Source organism: Sminthopsis crassicaudata, chromosome 2, assembly GCF_048593235.1.
Source record: "Sminthopsis crassicaudata isolate SCR6 chromosome 2, ASM4859323v1, whole genome shotgun sequence".
Classification (NCBI taxonomy): domain Eukaryota; kingdom Metazoa; phylum Chordata; class Mammalia; order Dasyuromorphia; family Dasyuridae; genus Sminthopsis; species Sminthopsis crassicaudata.
Window position 1 is genome coordinate 589,955,733 of NC_133618.1, and position 17,576 is coordinate 589,973,308.

The 17,576-nt window shown below is 35.9% G+C and overlaps 1 protein-coding gene across 2 annotated transcripts in view; it reads left to right on the forward strand.

Moving 5' to 3' along the window:
* Positions 1 to 6,672, forward strand: part of CASP7 (caspase 7) — a 53,240-nt gene extending 46,568 nt beyond the window's left edge. For both annotated transcript variants that reach the window (XM_074295654.1, XM_074295655.1), the window contains 3 exons: positions 1,359 to 1,534; positions 1,812 to 1,941; positions 6,030 to 6,672. In XM_074295654.1, the coding sequence (XP_074151755.1) occupies positions 1,359 to 1,534; positions 1,812 to 1,941; positions 6,030 to 6,253 (530 nt within the window). In that variant the 3' untranslated portion in view covers positions 6,254 to 6,672. The remainder of the gene's footprint in view (positions 1 to 1,358; positions 1,535 to 1,811; positions 1,942 to 6,029) is intronic.
* The last annotated feature ends 10,904 nt before the right edge of the window (positions 6,673 to 17,576 follow it).

Sequence of the window (17,576 nt, forward strand, 5' to 3'; positions counted from 1 at the left end):
TGACTAGCTGATCAGTATTTTTAGCCTGTTGGTAATAATAGTGCTGGACTTAGAGTCAGTAATCCCTACCTTCAAAAATCCCATCTCAAACACTAGCTATGTGACCACTGTACAGAAACACAAGGTGCTTCTGCCTCTCCTGGGAGTCTCAAAAAGGATTAGGGTAACAGCTGTGAAACAATATGATGTAGAGTGAAAGTCAGAAGTTAGCAAATTCACTCCATTTTAAAATGATTTATTTTAAAGAAATTTGGGGATATGGAAAAAGGCAAGAAAATGGAAAAATAGGGAATGACTGTCTTTAATGGACTTGGGAAATGGATTAAGACCTTCCTTGGAAGCATGCAAGTGAGAGAGATCAGCCTCCTTCTTATACAGCAGCAATCACTTAGGATTTCTCTATGTCTAACAAAATATATACAGGTTGGTAGAGAAGTCACGTCACGGGGTAGCTAAATGGTGCAGTGGATAGCGTCCCAAGACTAGAGCCAGGAGGACTCATCTTCACAAGTTCAAATCTGGCCTCAGACACTGGACAAACCACTTGGTCTTGTTTATCTCAGTTTCCTCATCTGTAAAATGACCCAGAGAAGTAAACGGCAAACCATTCCAGTATTTTTGTCAAAATAACAAACAATCAAATATGAAGAATTGAAAATGACTAAAAGCAACAACAGTAGGGAAGTCACTGCTAATGTTATAAAACAATAGGTCACATTCAGCTTTTAGGCAAGTCATGTTTAGGGAGAGAAATCCATTATTTTTATTCAGATCAATGTGGTGTTCTAAATGGCTTTCCTTAATGACATTTGCTACACTCCGGAGAAAACCGCAATAGATAACAATCAGAGTTCTTTCCTATTAATGTGGCAGATTGACAGTGATTCTGCTATTATCTTTGATTGCATTGGAAGTAGAAATGAGAGCAAGATGTCATTGAACTCATCTTACTTTAAAACCTAAGTAAAGTGGTGTTGAAAAAAACATTTTGAGTATTGTCATATATCCCTACCACCTTCCATTTCCTTCAGCCATATAAAGAACTTAGAAAGTCTAAGGTATCATATATTATAATGGAAAAGGTCCTGCCTTTTTTTCTGTACCCACAATCAGACAGTATGTGATAGAATCTGGACAAGGAGGAGAGGACAAGAATGAAGAAAATCCAACTATCCCCTTATTCCAATATTTTCACTGGGACTACCCATCCTTTTTCTTTGTATGCCCACCCACTCAAAATTAAATGCAAGATCTGAAAAAAATGTTAATTGTGCTGGGGAATTGGTGGCCGGGGAGGGAAGACTAGAAGGCCTGAATGTTCACTCATCTTCTCGTTGTGAATCATTTGTTAATTATAGTTTCTCAAGAGGATCATACAGATTCAGCCTGCTTTGCCTGTATCCTGCTGAGCCACGGAGAAGAGGATCTAATTTATGGGACAGATGGAGTGACCCCAATAAAAGATCTGACGGTCCACTTCAGGGGAGATAAATGCAGGAGCCTCTTAGGGAAGCCCAAATTATTTTTCATTCAGGTAATGACTTTTCAAAGTCAATAAAGTTAGAGAAAAGAATGGCACGTGGACTTCTATCCATGTATTTACATATTTACCCTGTTTGGGTTTTAAAAGGGGGGGAAGGTTTTTTCCCCCTTTTGCTTCAGTGATTAGTACATTAGCTCCTTCACTGTGTGGACTTTGTGGAAATAGTTTTCAGTGCTTCCATTTTCTGTATTCACCAGAATTTTGAAGGTGGCCAGCATACTAGTTCTAGTTTCAAACTGTGTTGGATGGATCTTGCTTTTGTTTTCAGGCTTGCCGAGGTTCTGAGTTTGATGATGGAATCCAGACAGACTCCGGACCCATAAATGATACAAATGCTAATCCTGGATGCAAGATACCAGTTGAAGCTGATTTTCTCTTTGCCTATTCCACAGTTCCAGGTATAAAGTTAAATGTACTGTTGAATGTACTATTTCAGAGTAAAATGTCAGGTTAAAGGTGTTTTCACTAAGATCTGTAAATGTTTCATTCTCACGGTTTTTTGGTTTGACAGATGGATCTGTGGTAACAGTTCCATTGGGAATACCTGAATGAAGAAAATTCCCTCTTTCCTATGCAAGTTCTCTGCGATGTAGAAAGTTGCTTAAACCCAGCCTCTTAAACTGTAGCTTGAGACCCCATGTGAGATCTCATAACTGAATGTGAGGATTACAAAATTATGATTTATTATTATTATTATTATTATTATTAAATGTTTGATTTATGTACTTGTTACATAGATATAGATATAGATAGATAACATAAAAATATCTCAGGTCTCAAGTGGAAAAAATTTAAGAAGCCCAGGATTGGAGCACCAAGAAATTGTTACAATTGTAATCCAGCTAAAGTTAGTCAAAGATGGCACTGAAATTGAGACCAAGTCCATATTCTTAAAATGACTCAGGAAGCCCCTCCCGATGGATCTGTGATGACTTAACAAGTTTGCATATTGGAGCATTTGGAGTCAGAGGAAGGACTTGGGTTCAAATTCTGGAGCTGCTACTTACCACTTGTACCACTCTGATCACTTGTGTCACTCTTAATCTCTCTCTTGAACCTCAGTTTCTTCATCTATACATCTCTAATGTCCCTTCCAACTCTTAATTTGGTGGCAAGGTGATCCTATAATTTAATCCCCTTTTCCTTCCTCTCTCTCTCCTGGCCATGAACGCCATAATATGGTAGAAAGAACACTGGATTTGGAGTCAAAGGATCTCAGCTGTTCTACTTACTCTTGTGGTCTCAAACAAGTCATATTACTTCTCTGGGACTTATTTTTCTCATGGGTAAAATGAGAATTTTGAACTAACTCAGTGTTCTTTCTAGCTCTATATTTAGATTATTCTCACTTATACCTTCTATTTTTATCTGATCTTCAGACACTCCTGTCCACTCATTACTTCCTTACTACTTATGATCTCTCCCCCATTCTTCAGAAACTCTTAACTAATCCTCCCTTTTCCTTCAGTTTTTGTCCTGTATTTTTCCTCTTTCTCAGATAAAATCCTAGAAAAAACTTTTTCTCTACTTTCTCATTTTCTTCTAAACTCTCTGCATTCTGGTTTCCATCCTAAATCACTGAACTGACCTGTCCAAAGTTACCTATGATTTCCAGATGGTCCAGTCCTTAGTCCTCATCCTTCTTGACCTTTCTATACCATCGTACTGTTCACTGCTCTGTGCCAGATATTCTTTCTTCTCTGGGTTTTCATAAACACTTCACTTCCTTCCTTGATTTTTTCCTTCAGTCTGATTATTCCTTCTCGGCTCCTGGGATGAATCTTCATCTATCTCACACCCACCCTACCATATATCATGCTATGTCCTTTGTGGACAGTGGGGAGAAGGACGAGAAGGTCATCAAATCATGAGATCACTTTATTACCACATTTTCAAAGAGCTCTATGTTTACACGTAAGTCTCTGTCCTGAGTCCTCTTTTCTTTCTATACGTTCTCACTTGCTGACCTCCTCAGGGGTTTAAACTATCATATATATGTAATATATAATTTGTATATTTATAGATAGGTGATAGAGCCAGTTAGATATATAGAAATATATTCATCTGTATTTTCTTTTAGCTCCAGTCTCTTAAAACCAAATGTCTATTGGATATTTCAAACTGTTGTCCTTTAAGTATCTCAGATTCAACTTATCAAAAAACTAAAAAATAAAAATAAATCTTCATTCCTGCCCCTTCCCCAAAAAAGCCCAACTCTCTTCTGAGTTTCTCTATTACCTGGTCTGTGAACCGCTGGGATTCTCCAAAACCTTTTCAGAAGGTCCTACAAGATCAAAACTATTTTCATAAGAACACTAAGATACAATTACATATCTTTATGAAAATGGATTTTCTTAGGTCTACTTCAACCACAACAACATATTGTAACAGATTGAATGCAGAAGCAGATAGAAGAATCCAGCTGCCTTCTATAAAGCCAGACATTTAAGAGATTTGCCAAAAATATGCAAAGCTGCTAATCTTCTCACTAGATATTTTTCATTGGAAAATGTAGTTATTTTTCATAAAAATTTTATTTATGTTAACATGTAATGGGTTTATTATTGTTATTTTAAAATGAATATTTTAAAATTTTTCAATTTTAATTTCTAATATAGTAAATGTCCATTGATATAACCCATATGGACAAAGGCTCTTTGGGGGGCTCAATAATTTTCAAGGGTGTCAAGGGGTTCTGAAACCAAACAAATTGAGATAAACCAACTTAGGAGGCACCACCATTCTGTCAGTCACTCAGATTCACAAGTTTGTCTCACTCCCTGTTATAAAATCATCACCAGGTCTTCTTGTTTCTATCTCTATCTCTGTTCTACACTCCCTTCTTGGTGAAGGAAGCAGAGATTCTGGACTCTTCGTGTTTTTAAGCTTTGAAAGTAATCAAGTGAATGAGAGAAGGGTTGAAGTCAAGTGAAAGTGAGGCAGCTTTTATAAATAGATTCCTCTACCTCTTAAAAAAATCTATTACAGGGTTTAGAGTTAAAATGGACTTTATAGTCCTTTTACAGGTGAAAAAATAGATCTAGATAAATAAGGTGACTTATTTGAAGTTAATTATAGAAGTTAGAAGTGGAGCCAAGGCTTTTGCCTGGAAAAGGGCATCTTGCTCCAAATCCAAGTTCCTTTTCACAGTTCTTTCATTAACAAGCATTTATTAAATCCCTACTACACTCCAAGCTCTGTGCTACGTACTAAAAATAAGAGACAAAAATAAAGTACCCCTTGTCCATCAAAAGTTTACCTTCTGTTATAGGAAAACAACATGCACATAAAGTAAATACAAGATTAATTTATTGTGCAGGGTGCAGGTCGAGGGAGGATAACAGCACAGGGAAAGAAAGCGACTAGCAAATAAGATAATTTTGAATAATTATTTTTCAGTGTATACATTTTATTAATCTACAAAAAGATTGCTTTTTAGGAGGGCAGCTTGTATTCTGACCAATAAAATAACACCTGTCCTATCTACTTCTTGAGGTTAAGAGGATCAAATGAGTGATAGTACAAAATAATACTTTGAAACCAGAAAATACAGTGCAAGTCTTAAGGAACAAATTTTTCCCATTGGATTTAGACAAAAACATGCTAGAAGTATAATCAAACTGGGCTTCTTTTTCTGGCAGTGGCTGATGCTGTGTCCTTTCAGAGAGAAATCTGAAAAACAACATATAACCCATAAGCAAACCAATGGTTTTTCCCGGTTGCTTTAAATTTACTTGAGGACAGAACATTTAATCAGTAAGATTCTCACTGTAGACTCAGTAATATATAAGAATTGAGTCTATTGCCTTTCTTTCATTAACCTGCCATTAGTAGCCCTTCCCTTCTTTCATAGTAGTGAGAATGTTCTATCTGAATAATAATAAGAAAAGATTATAGCCCTAATTGCCAGTAGTATAGGTCCTTATTTAAGGTTTGCAAAGCTCCTAACATATATTATCCCATTTGGTCTTCATTATATCCCTGGAAAATAAATACTCTTATTAACCCTATTTTATAATTTAAAAAACTAAGATATTCAATGACTTGCTCAGAATCACACAGCTAATATGTCTATTAGGCAGGATTTGGACGTCATTCTTTCTGATTCTGAGTCCAGCATTATCTATCTACTGCCCAGCAGGCTGGAGTTGGAGTCAGGGAGCCATGAGTTCAAATCCCACCTTAGATATTTATTCGCTTTATCATCTCGGACAAATGACTTAAAGTTTATGGGTCTCGGTTTCCTCATCTAAAAAAGAAGGAAGCTGGCCTTTATGATCTCTGAGGTTCTTTCTAGTTCTAAGTCTGTTATCCTATAATCAGCAGTGATTATATGTTGTTATATATTATATATCGCAAGCATAATTAGAACTGCTTAAATTGAAAAAGGCCTTTCTAATACACAGAAGTTATCTCTTCACAATGGCTCTTTGGGAACCAACAGCCTAAAACAGCTTCTTTGATCTTCCTTCTCCCCTCTCTGAAGGCTATTATTCATGGAGGAATCCAGGAAAGGGCTCTTGGTTTGTGCAGGCCCTCTGCTCCGTACTAAATGAGGATGGGAAAAGCCTGGAAATCATGCAGATCCTCACGCGAGTGAACTACAGAGTGGCCATGGACTTTGAATCTCAGTCCGACAACCCGTCTTTCAATGAGAAGAAACAGATCCCATGCATGGTCTCCATGCTCACCAAAGAACTCTACTTTTGACAACATACTCAACCACAGCAAAGATTTTTCAATCAGGAACTATTGATCTTTCTCATTAAACAAACAAACAAACAAAAAAACCCTCTCTAATTTGTTTTAATATTGCAACTTATGATCTTAAATCTTCTCAATTCAGCAGAACACACTTCAAGTGTTTCTTGGTGCTTTTAAGAATTTTCAAATGGTCTATAATTTTTTAATTATAGTTTTGTTTCATGACTTTGTAATTATCTCAAGATTCAGAGATAAGGAGCAAAAGGTTTGTTGATGATTTCTTTTGAATCTTTATGGAATGTTGTGCAAACAACAAAAGTGACCTCTCCGTTGGCTGCTCAGGATGTACCTCTTGATTGTAATAGATCTGGGAAAAAATACCCATCTACATCATCAAATAAAGTTGCTGCTGTCAGTCTTGAAAAGAATCATTCTTTTTGTTTGTCTGAAAAAGATAGAATTCACAATGGTTTTCTCATGTACATGTATCACATACCTTAATGGACTAGAGCAACTATTAAGTATTTCTGATGTAGGCTTAATACAACTTCCCCGTTCCATCCCTCTGGGTATTTTGAACCCAGATTGATTAATTAATATTTGTTAAGCTACCCTTCCATTAGAAGCACTTTGTCCAAGGTACAGAATTTAAGATTTAGAAGGGATCTCAAAAGCCTTCCACATCAGCCTCTATCTGCAGAAGAATCCCTTCTATTTTCAGATAATTAATAGATGACTTTTGTTGGAAGAGTTTTCCTCCCAGCAAGTGCCAATACTCATTAAATAGTTTATGTTAATTAATTTTTTCAATTAACAAGTATACGTTCTCTTTTTCTCACCTCTCCTGCTAGAAACAAATAAAAAGGAAAAACTAGATCCTTATAATGAATATATGTGTGTCACTCAGACACACATCACTGGGACTTACCTCTTCTAAAGTTATTTTTAGAGGAAATTATGTTTTCAGCCCAAAAGAGACAAGGGAACCACTGACCATTATCTTTTACAAATGGTCTTCTAGTCTTTGCCTAGGCAGTAGAGCCCACTCCCTTTAGGATTTAGGAAGTCTTTCCCTTGCATTAAACTGAAATGTACCTGTAGAAACTCCGACCACTGTTCTTCCTTTTGCTACCTGGAGCTAGAGCAGAATAAATTTAATTCCTTTTCCACATGTTAGTCTTCAAATACCTGACCATAGCCTAGCTAAGTCTCTTCTTCAGGAAAAGCACTTTCTAAAAACTACTCCTAGAAGCGTCTGTATTTGACATCATTTTGGTCACTTTAACTCTGACAGTTAAAGAAGGAGTTATGATAAATATTGTCCATGTGACTTCTGAATAGGTTTTGTCTTCTAGATTTTGATACCAAATCATTCCTGCCTTACGTAATTGACTAGCAAATTTTCATACTTAACCAATTACCAATAAATCAATTCCCCTAACTCCCGTTGTTCTCTTACTATCTTTCCTTTCTTCTTCCCCATCTTCCTTTCTACTGTAATTGAGTATCCATTTTATCATCCCATGCAATTGAGACCCTACTGACTTGCATCTAACATGGAGAAAATATGAGATTTATAAAATGAAAAAATAAAGACTCACTTGGGAAATGAGGTTTCCACATGGAGAGTTAACCAACTTATAAGGCTATCTATAATGAACAGATATGGTTGAGGATGTCCTTGGAATCAGATAATGACAGGTAGCCTCTTGCAATTAAAAAAAATGGGATTTTTTAAAAAATATTCTTCTCTGGTTGTCTTCTATCTAAAATATTTGTGTTAAAACTTAAATGAAGATAAAATTAAGACTCCAAAAAATCTGACACATTATTCTCATAATTCACAGGGTGTTGCTCTTTGGAAAATATGATCTCCTATTGAATTTCTTTATTGCACAAAAAGAACTATAACTCTGTTGATTGTAATTGGACACAGAAAGCTTAACAATAGGTTCAACTTGCTCTGCAAGTTACATTTGTAAACAGAAGAATTACCCATGACATCAGAGTTAAAATGATTTCTGATTTGCTGAGATTAGGAATACCCTGTCAAAAAGCACAAGTAAGTATAGTACCTAAGCAAATGAAGACAATTCTTTAAAATTATTGTTTTGCAAGATTTCATGTGTGATAGCTTATTTCCTGGCTTCTCAGTAGGTTTTGAGAGAGAATTTCAGACTGAAAATAAAAATTAGCAATAAAGTTCTTTATTTGCCAGTCTAAGTAAAGACTTGTATATAGTAAACATGTAATAAATGTTTATTGATTGATTGGGGGAGGTGGAGTACATGAGCAGCATCATGTTTCACTGGGTAAAGCATTAGACTTGAAGCAAGGAAGATCAGGATTCAGATCATTGCGCTTGACTTTAGCAACAGTATGGCCATGGGCCAATTATTTAATCTCTCTAAGCCTCTCTCTTTGTTATAAGCAGGTTGGGTTCTTATTGGGATGAGTTCTCACATTGACAAAGACCAGAAGTCCTTGAGGTATATTTGGGTCATACAATCATAACTCTGGAACTGTCTCCGAGGCAATCTGATCTAATGCCTTCATTTTATAAGTAAGACCCAGACAGTTTAAATAACTCCCCCTTGTATGTTGTGGATTATTGAAATCAATTACTACTCTCTATATCAGGCAGGGGGTGCTATCTGGCATTTCTGCCCCTGTCCTCAAGAAGCCTATGTTTCACTGACTCACATGATAAATGCAAAATGTATGTGAAATAAATACAAAATAATATTAGATGTGGGATAGGCACAAAAAACTAGAGGGTACAGCAAGAGGCATTTGAGCAGAGGCTGGAAGGAAGCTAGGGTCATTAATTCTCATTTGTTAAAGTTCCAACTCCCTGAAAAAAGGTACTGGTCCTGCAGTCAGGAAGAGTTCAAATCTGGCTTCAGACACTTACCAGCTATGAGACCCTAGGCAAGTCACTTAACCCTGTTACCCTCCGTTTCCTCTTCTATAAAATGAGCGGGAAAAGGAAATGCAAACTGCTCCAATATCTTTATCAAGAAAACCCCAAATGGAGTTACAAAGAGTCAGACACAACTGAAAAATGACAACAAGCAACAAAATGAAGAAAGGCCAAAGAAAGAAAATATTCTGCTCTAGGTCTGCTCTCCTTGATGTTTATTCCCTCTGTAATTCCCTCTTTATTCCCCCAACATCTTTTCTCCTAACTTTACATGCTTTTGCTGCTTCCATGCTTCCCCCTACTTTTTCTTCCATACTTTATCCCTTTAGGACTTCTTGTTGCTGCTCAGTCATTTTTCAATCTTGTCCAATTCTTCATGGCCCCATTTGGGCTTTTCTTGGCAAAGATACTAGACTGATTTGCCATTTCCTTCTCCAGCTCATTTTACAGATCAGGAAACTGAGGCAGACAGGGTTGAGTAAGTTGCTCAAGGTCAAATAGGAAACATCTGAGACTGGATTTGAACCAGGTCTTCTTGATTGCAGATCTGGAGTCTATCCATGCACTATCCACTATCTGCTCCCAGTTGACATTTAATTAAGCTAATTATACTTGTGTTGGATGCAGAGTGTTATAAATACTTTTCAGGGCTCTTCCTAAATGATGCTAGTGCATTAATTATGGACTATTAGGAAACAATGATAATACATATTACTTAGCCTTTTATTAATATTAAATTTTAGTAAAATAACATAACTCACAAATTATTATTGATTGAGATTAGTATAAAATTTATTTGACATGAATATCAATTTGTGATTAAATATACATCAACATTCATACATGGCATAGTGAATAGAGCTCTGGAGATTGAGCCAAGAAATCTTTAGTTCAATTCCTGCTTCAGACATTTAATAACTGTGATTCTAGGGATGACACTTCATTTGTCTGCTTCAGTTTCCTCATTTGTAAAATGGAAATAATAGCACCAATTTTTAGGGGTTGTGAGGATAATATGAAATAATATATATAATTCCTTTTTAAACATTAAAGTGCTTATAAGTGTTAGCTATTATTATTCATTTATATTCAAGATGTAATATAGGTCTGTGTATATGTATGCACATGTAAAATGATGCAATTCTTCAGAAAGTTATAATCTAGCATATTTGTTACCTCTGCCCTGGATTTATTCAATTCATTCTCTCTCTAATTTATCTTCTGATCTCTTTTCCAGGCAACCTCTGAGGGCTTGGGCCAAGAGATTCTTTTAAAGTAATTTGTAATAACTCCTGAATAGCTATTGTGATTTAATAGCTACAAATAGTATAAATAGCCACAAAACTCTTAGATATATGTGGTCCTTAGAAATTCTTCAAAAATATAGAGATCATGAAATCTTCAAAAAGAGTTCAAATACTTTCCATGCCTTCTCGCCTCAAAGTCTAAACTTCCTCGCCTGACTTTCAAAGCCCCCTATAATCTGTCTCCAACTTATCTTTACAGTCTATCCTCCTTCTCCCTTTCCTCCCCCAATCTACTTTAAAGATGATACTACTTGCTTCCCTACCACATCTCATTGTGTAATGTTCCCCCCCTCCTCATTCCTACATCACCAGGATCCCTATGAAAGGTTGTTTCTTTCTCTGAGTTATCATAGCACTTTGTTTATACCTCTCATGTGTATTTATCATATTTTAATTTTTATATACTTTTGAAATATTCTCTCTCTCATTAGATCATAAACTCTATGGTCAAGTAATCATAACATATTGACCTTTGTACATCATCCTTTTTTAGCAGTTAATACAGTGTTTTGCACAGCTGATATGCTCCAATAGTATTTACCATTGATGGATGAATGAGAAAGTGAATGAATTTTGACACTTGTAATAAAAGTACATGTTCAAGATGAATGAAATCATCAATATAAATTTTATATACTATCCCAGCTCCATTTTTCAAGAAATCTCTTACCCTGTTGTTGGATCATTTTTTCAGTCATATTCAACTTTTCATGTCCCCATTTGCGGGTTTTCTTGGCAAGGCACTAGAGTGTTTTGCTATTTCTTTCTCCATCTCATTTTACAGATAAGGAAACTGTGAAACACTCAGGTTAATTGACTTACTGAGGGTCATGCAGCTTCTAAGACTTGATTTGAACTCAGTTTTTCCTGACTCTAGACCTGGCTCTCTATCCATTGTGCCATCTAGCAGCTGAATAACAATTTGAATGTTCTCATGAAATCAGTGAATGTGGTTGGTGTCAACCTTAAAAATGTCTAAATAAGCAAAATAAAAAGTTTGAAAAATAAAAAATAGAAAAATTTGAAAAATCCTCATTTGAAAAATGAAGAGATTTGTACTAAATTATCTACAAGGTCTCTTCCATTTCTATATCTTTGATTCTATTATGCTCATGAATTTTGTTCTGTCCATCCATATAGAAAATATAAAAATTAATGAGAACTCGATATCTGTGGTGCTGACTGAAATCTTTGTAAAATAGATCTCTGATATTTTTGAGTTAATGATTTATAAATAATTTATTTAAAAGGCACCCAAAATAAACATTTGTCATTTGGTCCAAAACAAAATCCTAAATTCTAGTACTAGAAAAACTGCAGTACTTAGGACATTTTAGAAGATAGGAGAAAATAAGCATGAAATGTTACCAGAAATGTTAAAATTTTAGAACTTGAAGAGAGCTAATATATAAATATTATGTATGTATATATAATGTGTGTATATTTTCTGCAGTAGAGTGATGGCCAGAAGAAAATGTTTAAAGGAATGTATGGTAGAAAGACATGAAGGGTAGAGAATACACCAAAAAGCAGAACTGAAGTTTTGATGTTCTGATTCAGACATAGAGGTGTAGTAGGAGTAAAAAAAGAGACACTTAACTCTATCTTCCCAACTTCACTTTCCTTCTGAGCAGATGTTGTTCCTCAAAGTACATCCCCTGATCATGCTTTGTGGCTTATACCAGAATGTACAATTCTCTTACACTCAGCCTCCCACCAGGTATGAGGGGACAAGCAGAAGGCAAACCTTGATCTCAAGTCTTAAAAAAAGACAAAATGATCCTTTTAATCTTCTATCCTAGGGAGCTCAAGCAGATTCTGAATATAGACAAGACTTTTAAGTGTTTGTCCAAGTATTTAAGCCCTTTTATACTGCAGCAAAATAAAGATTATTTAGTTGAGCAATTATAAAGATCTAACTAAAGGACAAAAATTGAACAGTTAAAAAACACACACATACATACAATAACAGGTAATAATAATGATAAATAACTCACATTTATAGGGCACTTTAAAAAATATTTTCCTTAAAATCTTGTATGTCTTGTCAGTATTACCACCATTTTACTGATGGAAAAACTAGGATTAGCAAGTTACTTTGCCCATAGTCACATGACTAGTAAAACTAGTGAATTGAAGAATTAAACCCAAGTCTATCATATAATATTCAAATCACAACACATGCATATCATTGAATAACAGAACCATTCTCAAATTTATTGTTTGATTTGTTTTAATACTTTGAGATCTATATTTCAATGTAACTAATTTCCTTTATATTCCTATATATTTTTTTTTAATTTTACACATTTTAAAATATTTTCCTGAGATAGTTTCTAAGCTTTCCATGTGATTGCTGGTGTCTGCCACCAGCCTCACCTTTCACTGATGTTTTTTAAGTGTGATGGGATAGGGATAAGGGCCACCATGCCCTTTCTTGATACAGAGGATACTCTATCATCACCCTTCTACTCCCACAAAGGGCATTCTAAGAGTACGGATGGTACATCCAGCAGGGCTTGGAGCTGAGTTGGAAGGAGAGCAAATAAACTGAAAAATCAAATCCATTCAGAATTCAAAACCAGAGGATTAAGATGAGAGGCACACTGGTTGCCAAAGCAGAGATTTAATTGAAAAGTTCACTCAAGGTCAGAAAGTAAACTTCAGAAAGTGCCAGGGAATTAGCCATTTGTCAGGTTCAACCTGCCTCCTCACATTTGTTGTTTATTTTTTAATATTTCAAGACCTATATTTCAGTATTAATTTCCTTTGTAATTCTTTTTGTTTGTTTGTTTTGCATATTTTAAAGCATTTTCCTAAGATGGCCTTCAAGCCTTCCAGGGGGTCTGCTGGTGTTTGCCATTGCCCTCACTCTCCACTGATGTGTAAGTGCGATGGGATAGGGATGGGGGCTGCCAGACACTTTATTGACTCACTTGCCCCAGTTAGGCAGGAAGAGAGATCTTCTCATTCCAAGTTCAGACTGTGAGAGAGCAGGGATTGCATAGGACCTTAGGGCTAGTGCCCACTCTTCCAGTAACTTTGGAGTGGATCCACTCCATGCCCAAAGCAACTCACCAGGAAATTTCAGAAAAGCGAGAAATGATTCACAGGCATTGAGGCTCCGATTTTTGGATTTTTCTCTGGATTTCCCCAATGAGTTATGTGCTAGAGCAAGCTCACAGCTTGTGAGAACAAATTTTTAAATTTGCAGTGTATTTATTTATACCTCTGAAATGAGCAATACTACAGATCAGAGTTTGATTTGGTTTGGGGTTTTTGTTGTTGGTGGTGAATGTCTTGACTTAAAAAGATGGAGAAAATGTTAAGAATGAAAAGTAAACATAAAAATGTATCTGTATGTGGTAGATACTTAGTATATATTTATTGACAGACTCACAGTACAGTTTGGTGGCTCAGTGGCCTGGAGTTAGGAAAGACCCAAGTTCAAATTTAGGTTCAGATACTTATTAACTATATGACTCTGAGCATGTTACATAATGCATGCTTGCCTCAATTTTTTTACCTGTAAAATGGGTATAATAATAGTACCCAAGGCTTTGTGAGAACCAAATGACATATTTTTACTGTTAGTATAGTGCCTGACACATAGTAAGCACTATGCAGTATAAATGTTAACTTATTTTTTTTCAAAGAACTGGTTGTTTAAATATACTAGCATATTTTCAAGCCTTCTCTAACCTTCCTTCTTTACCCTTTTATCATAGAATCATAGAATATTAGAACTAGAAGGAAACAATTTATTCCAAGCCCTCATTTTAAGATTGGGAAACAGAATCCCATAAAAGTGACCATAAGAGCTTAATACTATAAATACAATAAAATGCATTTTTAAAAATGCAAAAATCATTCTCAGATCACTGACTATACAAAACAGATGGTGGTCTTTGTTTGGCCTGTAAGATTATACAGGTTATATTTTCACCAACACCCCTTTCCCTCCAAGATCTTGTTGTTTATAATGATTTTTCTAGGTGATAGAGGCAGCAAGTAAACCCAGGAGTCTACTAATATCAAATCTAGGGTGTTCTTTCCACTATTTCATAGGATTCCATTATGTATCTATGTAGGTTGTTTTCAGAGAGCCAATAACCTTTTGAGTGATGTCTTGACTTGTGTATGAATTGGATTTAAGTGAAGCATAATTGCCCAATGTCATCAGTCTCAAAGAAAAATTGAAATCCAACCGCAAGACAAAAGTCAGGATGACTAATGATGGTCAGGATGCAGTGGAGGACTTTGGAGTCTTCAGAACAATGGAACTCTCCACAGCACTTACTTCAGCCACCTTCGTGGACTTTGCAATAAATTATACTTCTCAGGTCCTCCGGCCTGAATGGATTGGGATAGACATCTCCCTAATTAACCTAATTTTAGCTCATCTACCAAGATGGTTTTACTGGGGTGTGCCCTCTGTGCATATAACAGCTTCTTGAAATCACAGGTGAGATTTGAGTGCCAAAGGTCAATGAGCAGTCCTGAAAGCTGCAAGCCCTCCCTCCAGAGGTGCTAGTCTTCCCTAGACACTTCAATTACCCCACAACTATGTCTAGATAATAATTCAGCCTTTTATTCTCCTAACTTTCAGTACTGGCCTTAACAATATCCTCAAGGTTTAAAACAACCCTTTTTCTTATGTTTTTGGAGTTGCATGCACCTTAGATCTACTCCAAATGCCCAATGAACATTAATTTCCTATTTAATATTAACCTAATTAATTTTGCTAAGTGGAGAAGTAAAAGGAAAAAAATCAAGTGGGTATTTTGTATCCCAGGCTGTATAAGAAACTCTTAAAAGCTTAGAAAATCCGCTTTTGCAAATTCTCTTTGCTAAAGCCTCTAGCAGTATTAAGTGTACTGGGTTTCAGATGAAAGAGACAAATCCGTTTTTATTTGTACAGCTAATTACAATATTGTATGATAAGGTTTGGCTCTATAAAGCCCTTCTTTCCTCTTGAGATAGTTGCCAGCCAGAGACTTTCTTACACAAATATTTACAAGCTGTTAAAATATACAACACAGACCACTTACACCAAAGATAGGGAACATTATTTGCAAACAGACTCTCCAAGAAAACACTGGTTGGAGGGTGCCACAGAATCAGTGGAAGTCAGTTACTCCTTCCCTGCTTTCTCTATATGTTGGAGAACAGCTTCGTTGGACAGATTTGTGTTGGTCCTGTTGGCGTTTAGCAGCAATTGCTCTCTCCATGAGCTCAGAAAGGGACATGAGGTTTCTCAATGTAGGAAGAAAGATTTCCAAGAATCTGTCTGCCTCTTCTGGACTTCTTTATTGTCAGTATCTTTATCTCCAAAAACCACCCACAGGGAACTGAAGAACTATCCACTGTTTGGGCTAAATCTCCCAGGCTTCAAAAAGCTGCTGGGTATAATACATAGGGGAGTTATGATCTCTGGAGAATCCTCACCTAAGGTGTCTACCTGTGGCTCATTTAGGAATTTTTTTAAAGATACAAAAGAGATAAAGGAGAAAGAAGGGGGCAGAGAGTAGTTTATTGGTAAAAATCTATTTTTATCTTCATTTTATCAATGATAAAACTGAGGCTGCCAGAGTTAAGTGGTTTGATTAGGTTAACACAACTACTAAGTGTCAGAGACACTTTGAATTCAGGTCCTTCCATCCTGAGATATCTTTTCTTCAGCATCCAAGTTTAAAGCACTAAGGGAGCTAGTTGTAAAGTAAAAGTTTTTAATTTGGGGTCCAAGAATTTGGATTTTCTTTGTTTTTTATATTTTGATACCAGTATTTCATTATAATCAATTTCCTCTATAATCCTATATACATTTGAAAGAATTTTTTTTCTGAAAAGAGGTCCATGAGCTTCGCAAGTCTGCCAAAGGAATCCATGACCCAAAAGTAGATGAAACGCTTTCTATAAAAAAGGCACCTCAAAGTGACTCCTTTATTAAAGTGATTTTATAAAGTCAGTAGCTACCCTCATCCCACTCAATTTTTTTGTAACTCCAAATTTTTAGGTTTGAGAATGAAGGCCACCTATCTGGAGTTAGTGAGTGTGTTGTTCTGTTTTGGGCTTTGCAAATATCAGAGCAATAGCAAGGAGAAGTTGAAGTAGCCCCATTGGGTAACCATAGGAAAGGCCTGTCTGAGAGAAATTATAGACAGGTTAAGGCCCTCATTTATGGCCCTTCTCATCTTGTTGCTATAAATATAAAGTTCTAGAATCATAGAAACCAGGGATCATAAGTTTGGAATTGGAGGAGACCTTACAATATATCCCATCGAACCCCCTTACTTTACAAGACAGACCTGCAAAGAGCTAAGTGATTTGTCCAAAATCATACAGATAGACAAAGAGGAGATTTGGGTTTTAACCAGTCTTTCTGCTCTGCTTCTAGTGCTTTTCCCCCTGCACTATGGTGCTTCCATTATAAAATATTTATTGTTGCTTATTATTAGAAACTACTAAATTGTTTCTCTCGAAATTGAATTTTAGACAAATGAATCTGGAGATATAAACCTATGATAGCAGGTATTTTGCATTTGTTCATCATGGAGTCAGTAAAAGAATACTGCAATTTCCTGAAAATACTAACCTGTTCTCTTCTTTTCAGTTCATTGCCCATCTACACTGCCTGTAATTGTTTCCTGAGTTATGAACATTCTCTCTATATCATTGTTGCTTTCAATTGTCTCAGTCGTGCCCAAGTCTCTCTGACTCCATTTGGGGTTTTCTTGGTAAAGATACTAGAGTAATTTGCCATTTCCTACTCCAGCTCATTTTATAGATGAATAACAAGGCAAACGGGGTTAAATGTCTTGCTCCAGCTGGCAAGTGGCTGAAGCTAGGTTTGAACCCAGAAAGATAAGTCTTCCTGACTCCAGGCTTGGCACTCTGTCTACCCTCCTGCTGCCCTTATATTGGCACTCTAGTAATAAACACTGAATGTCTCTCTTCTAATTTAGTTCTTCCATTATTTCTAAAAATTGTTTTGTTCTTATATTTATATGTCTAATGTGAATGTAATTCCTGTATAATTTAATTCATTTAGTTGTTATATTAAAAAGAACTTCTCTTCCTATCTCTTTATTCTGGGTTT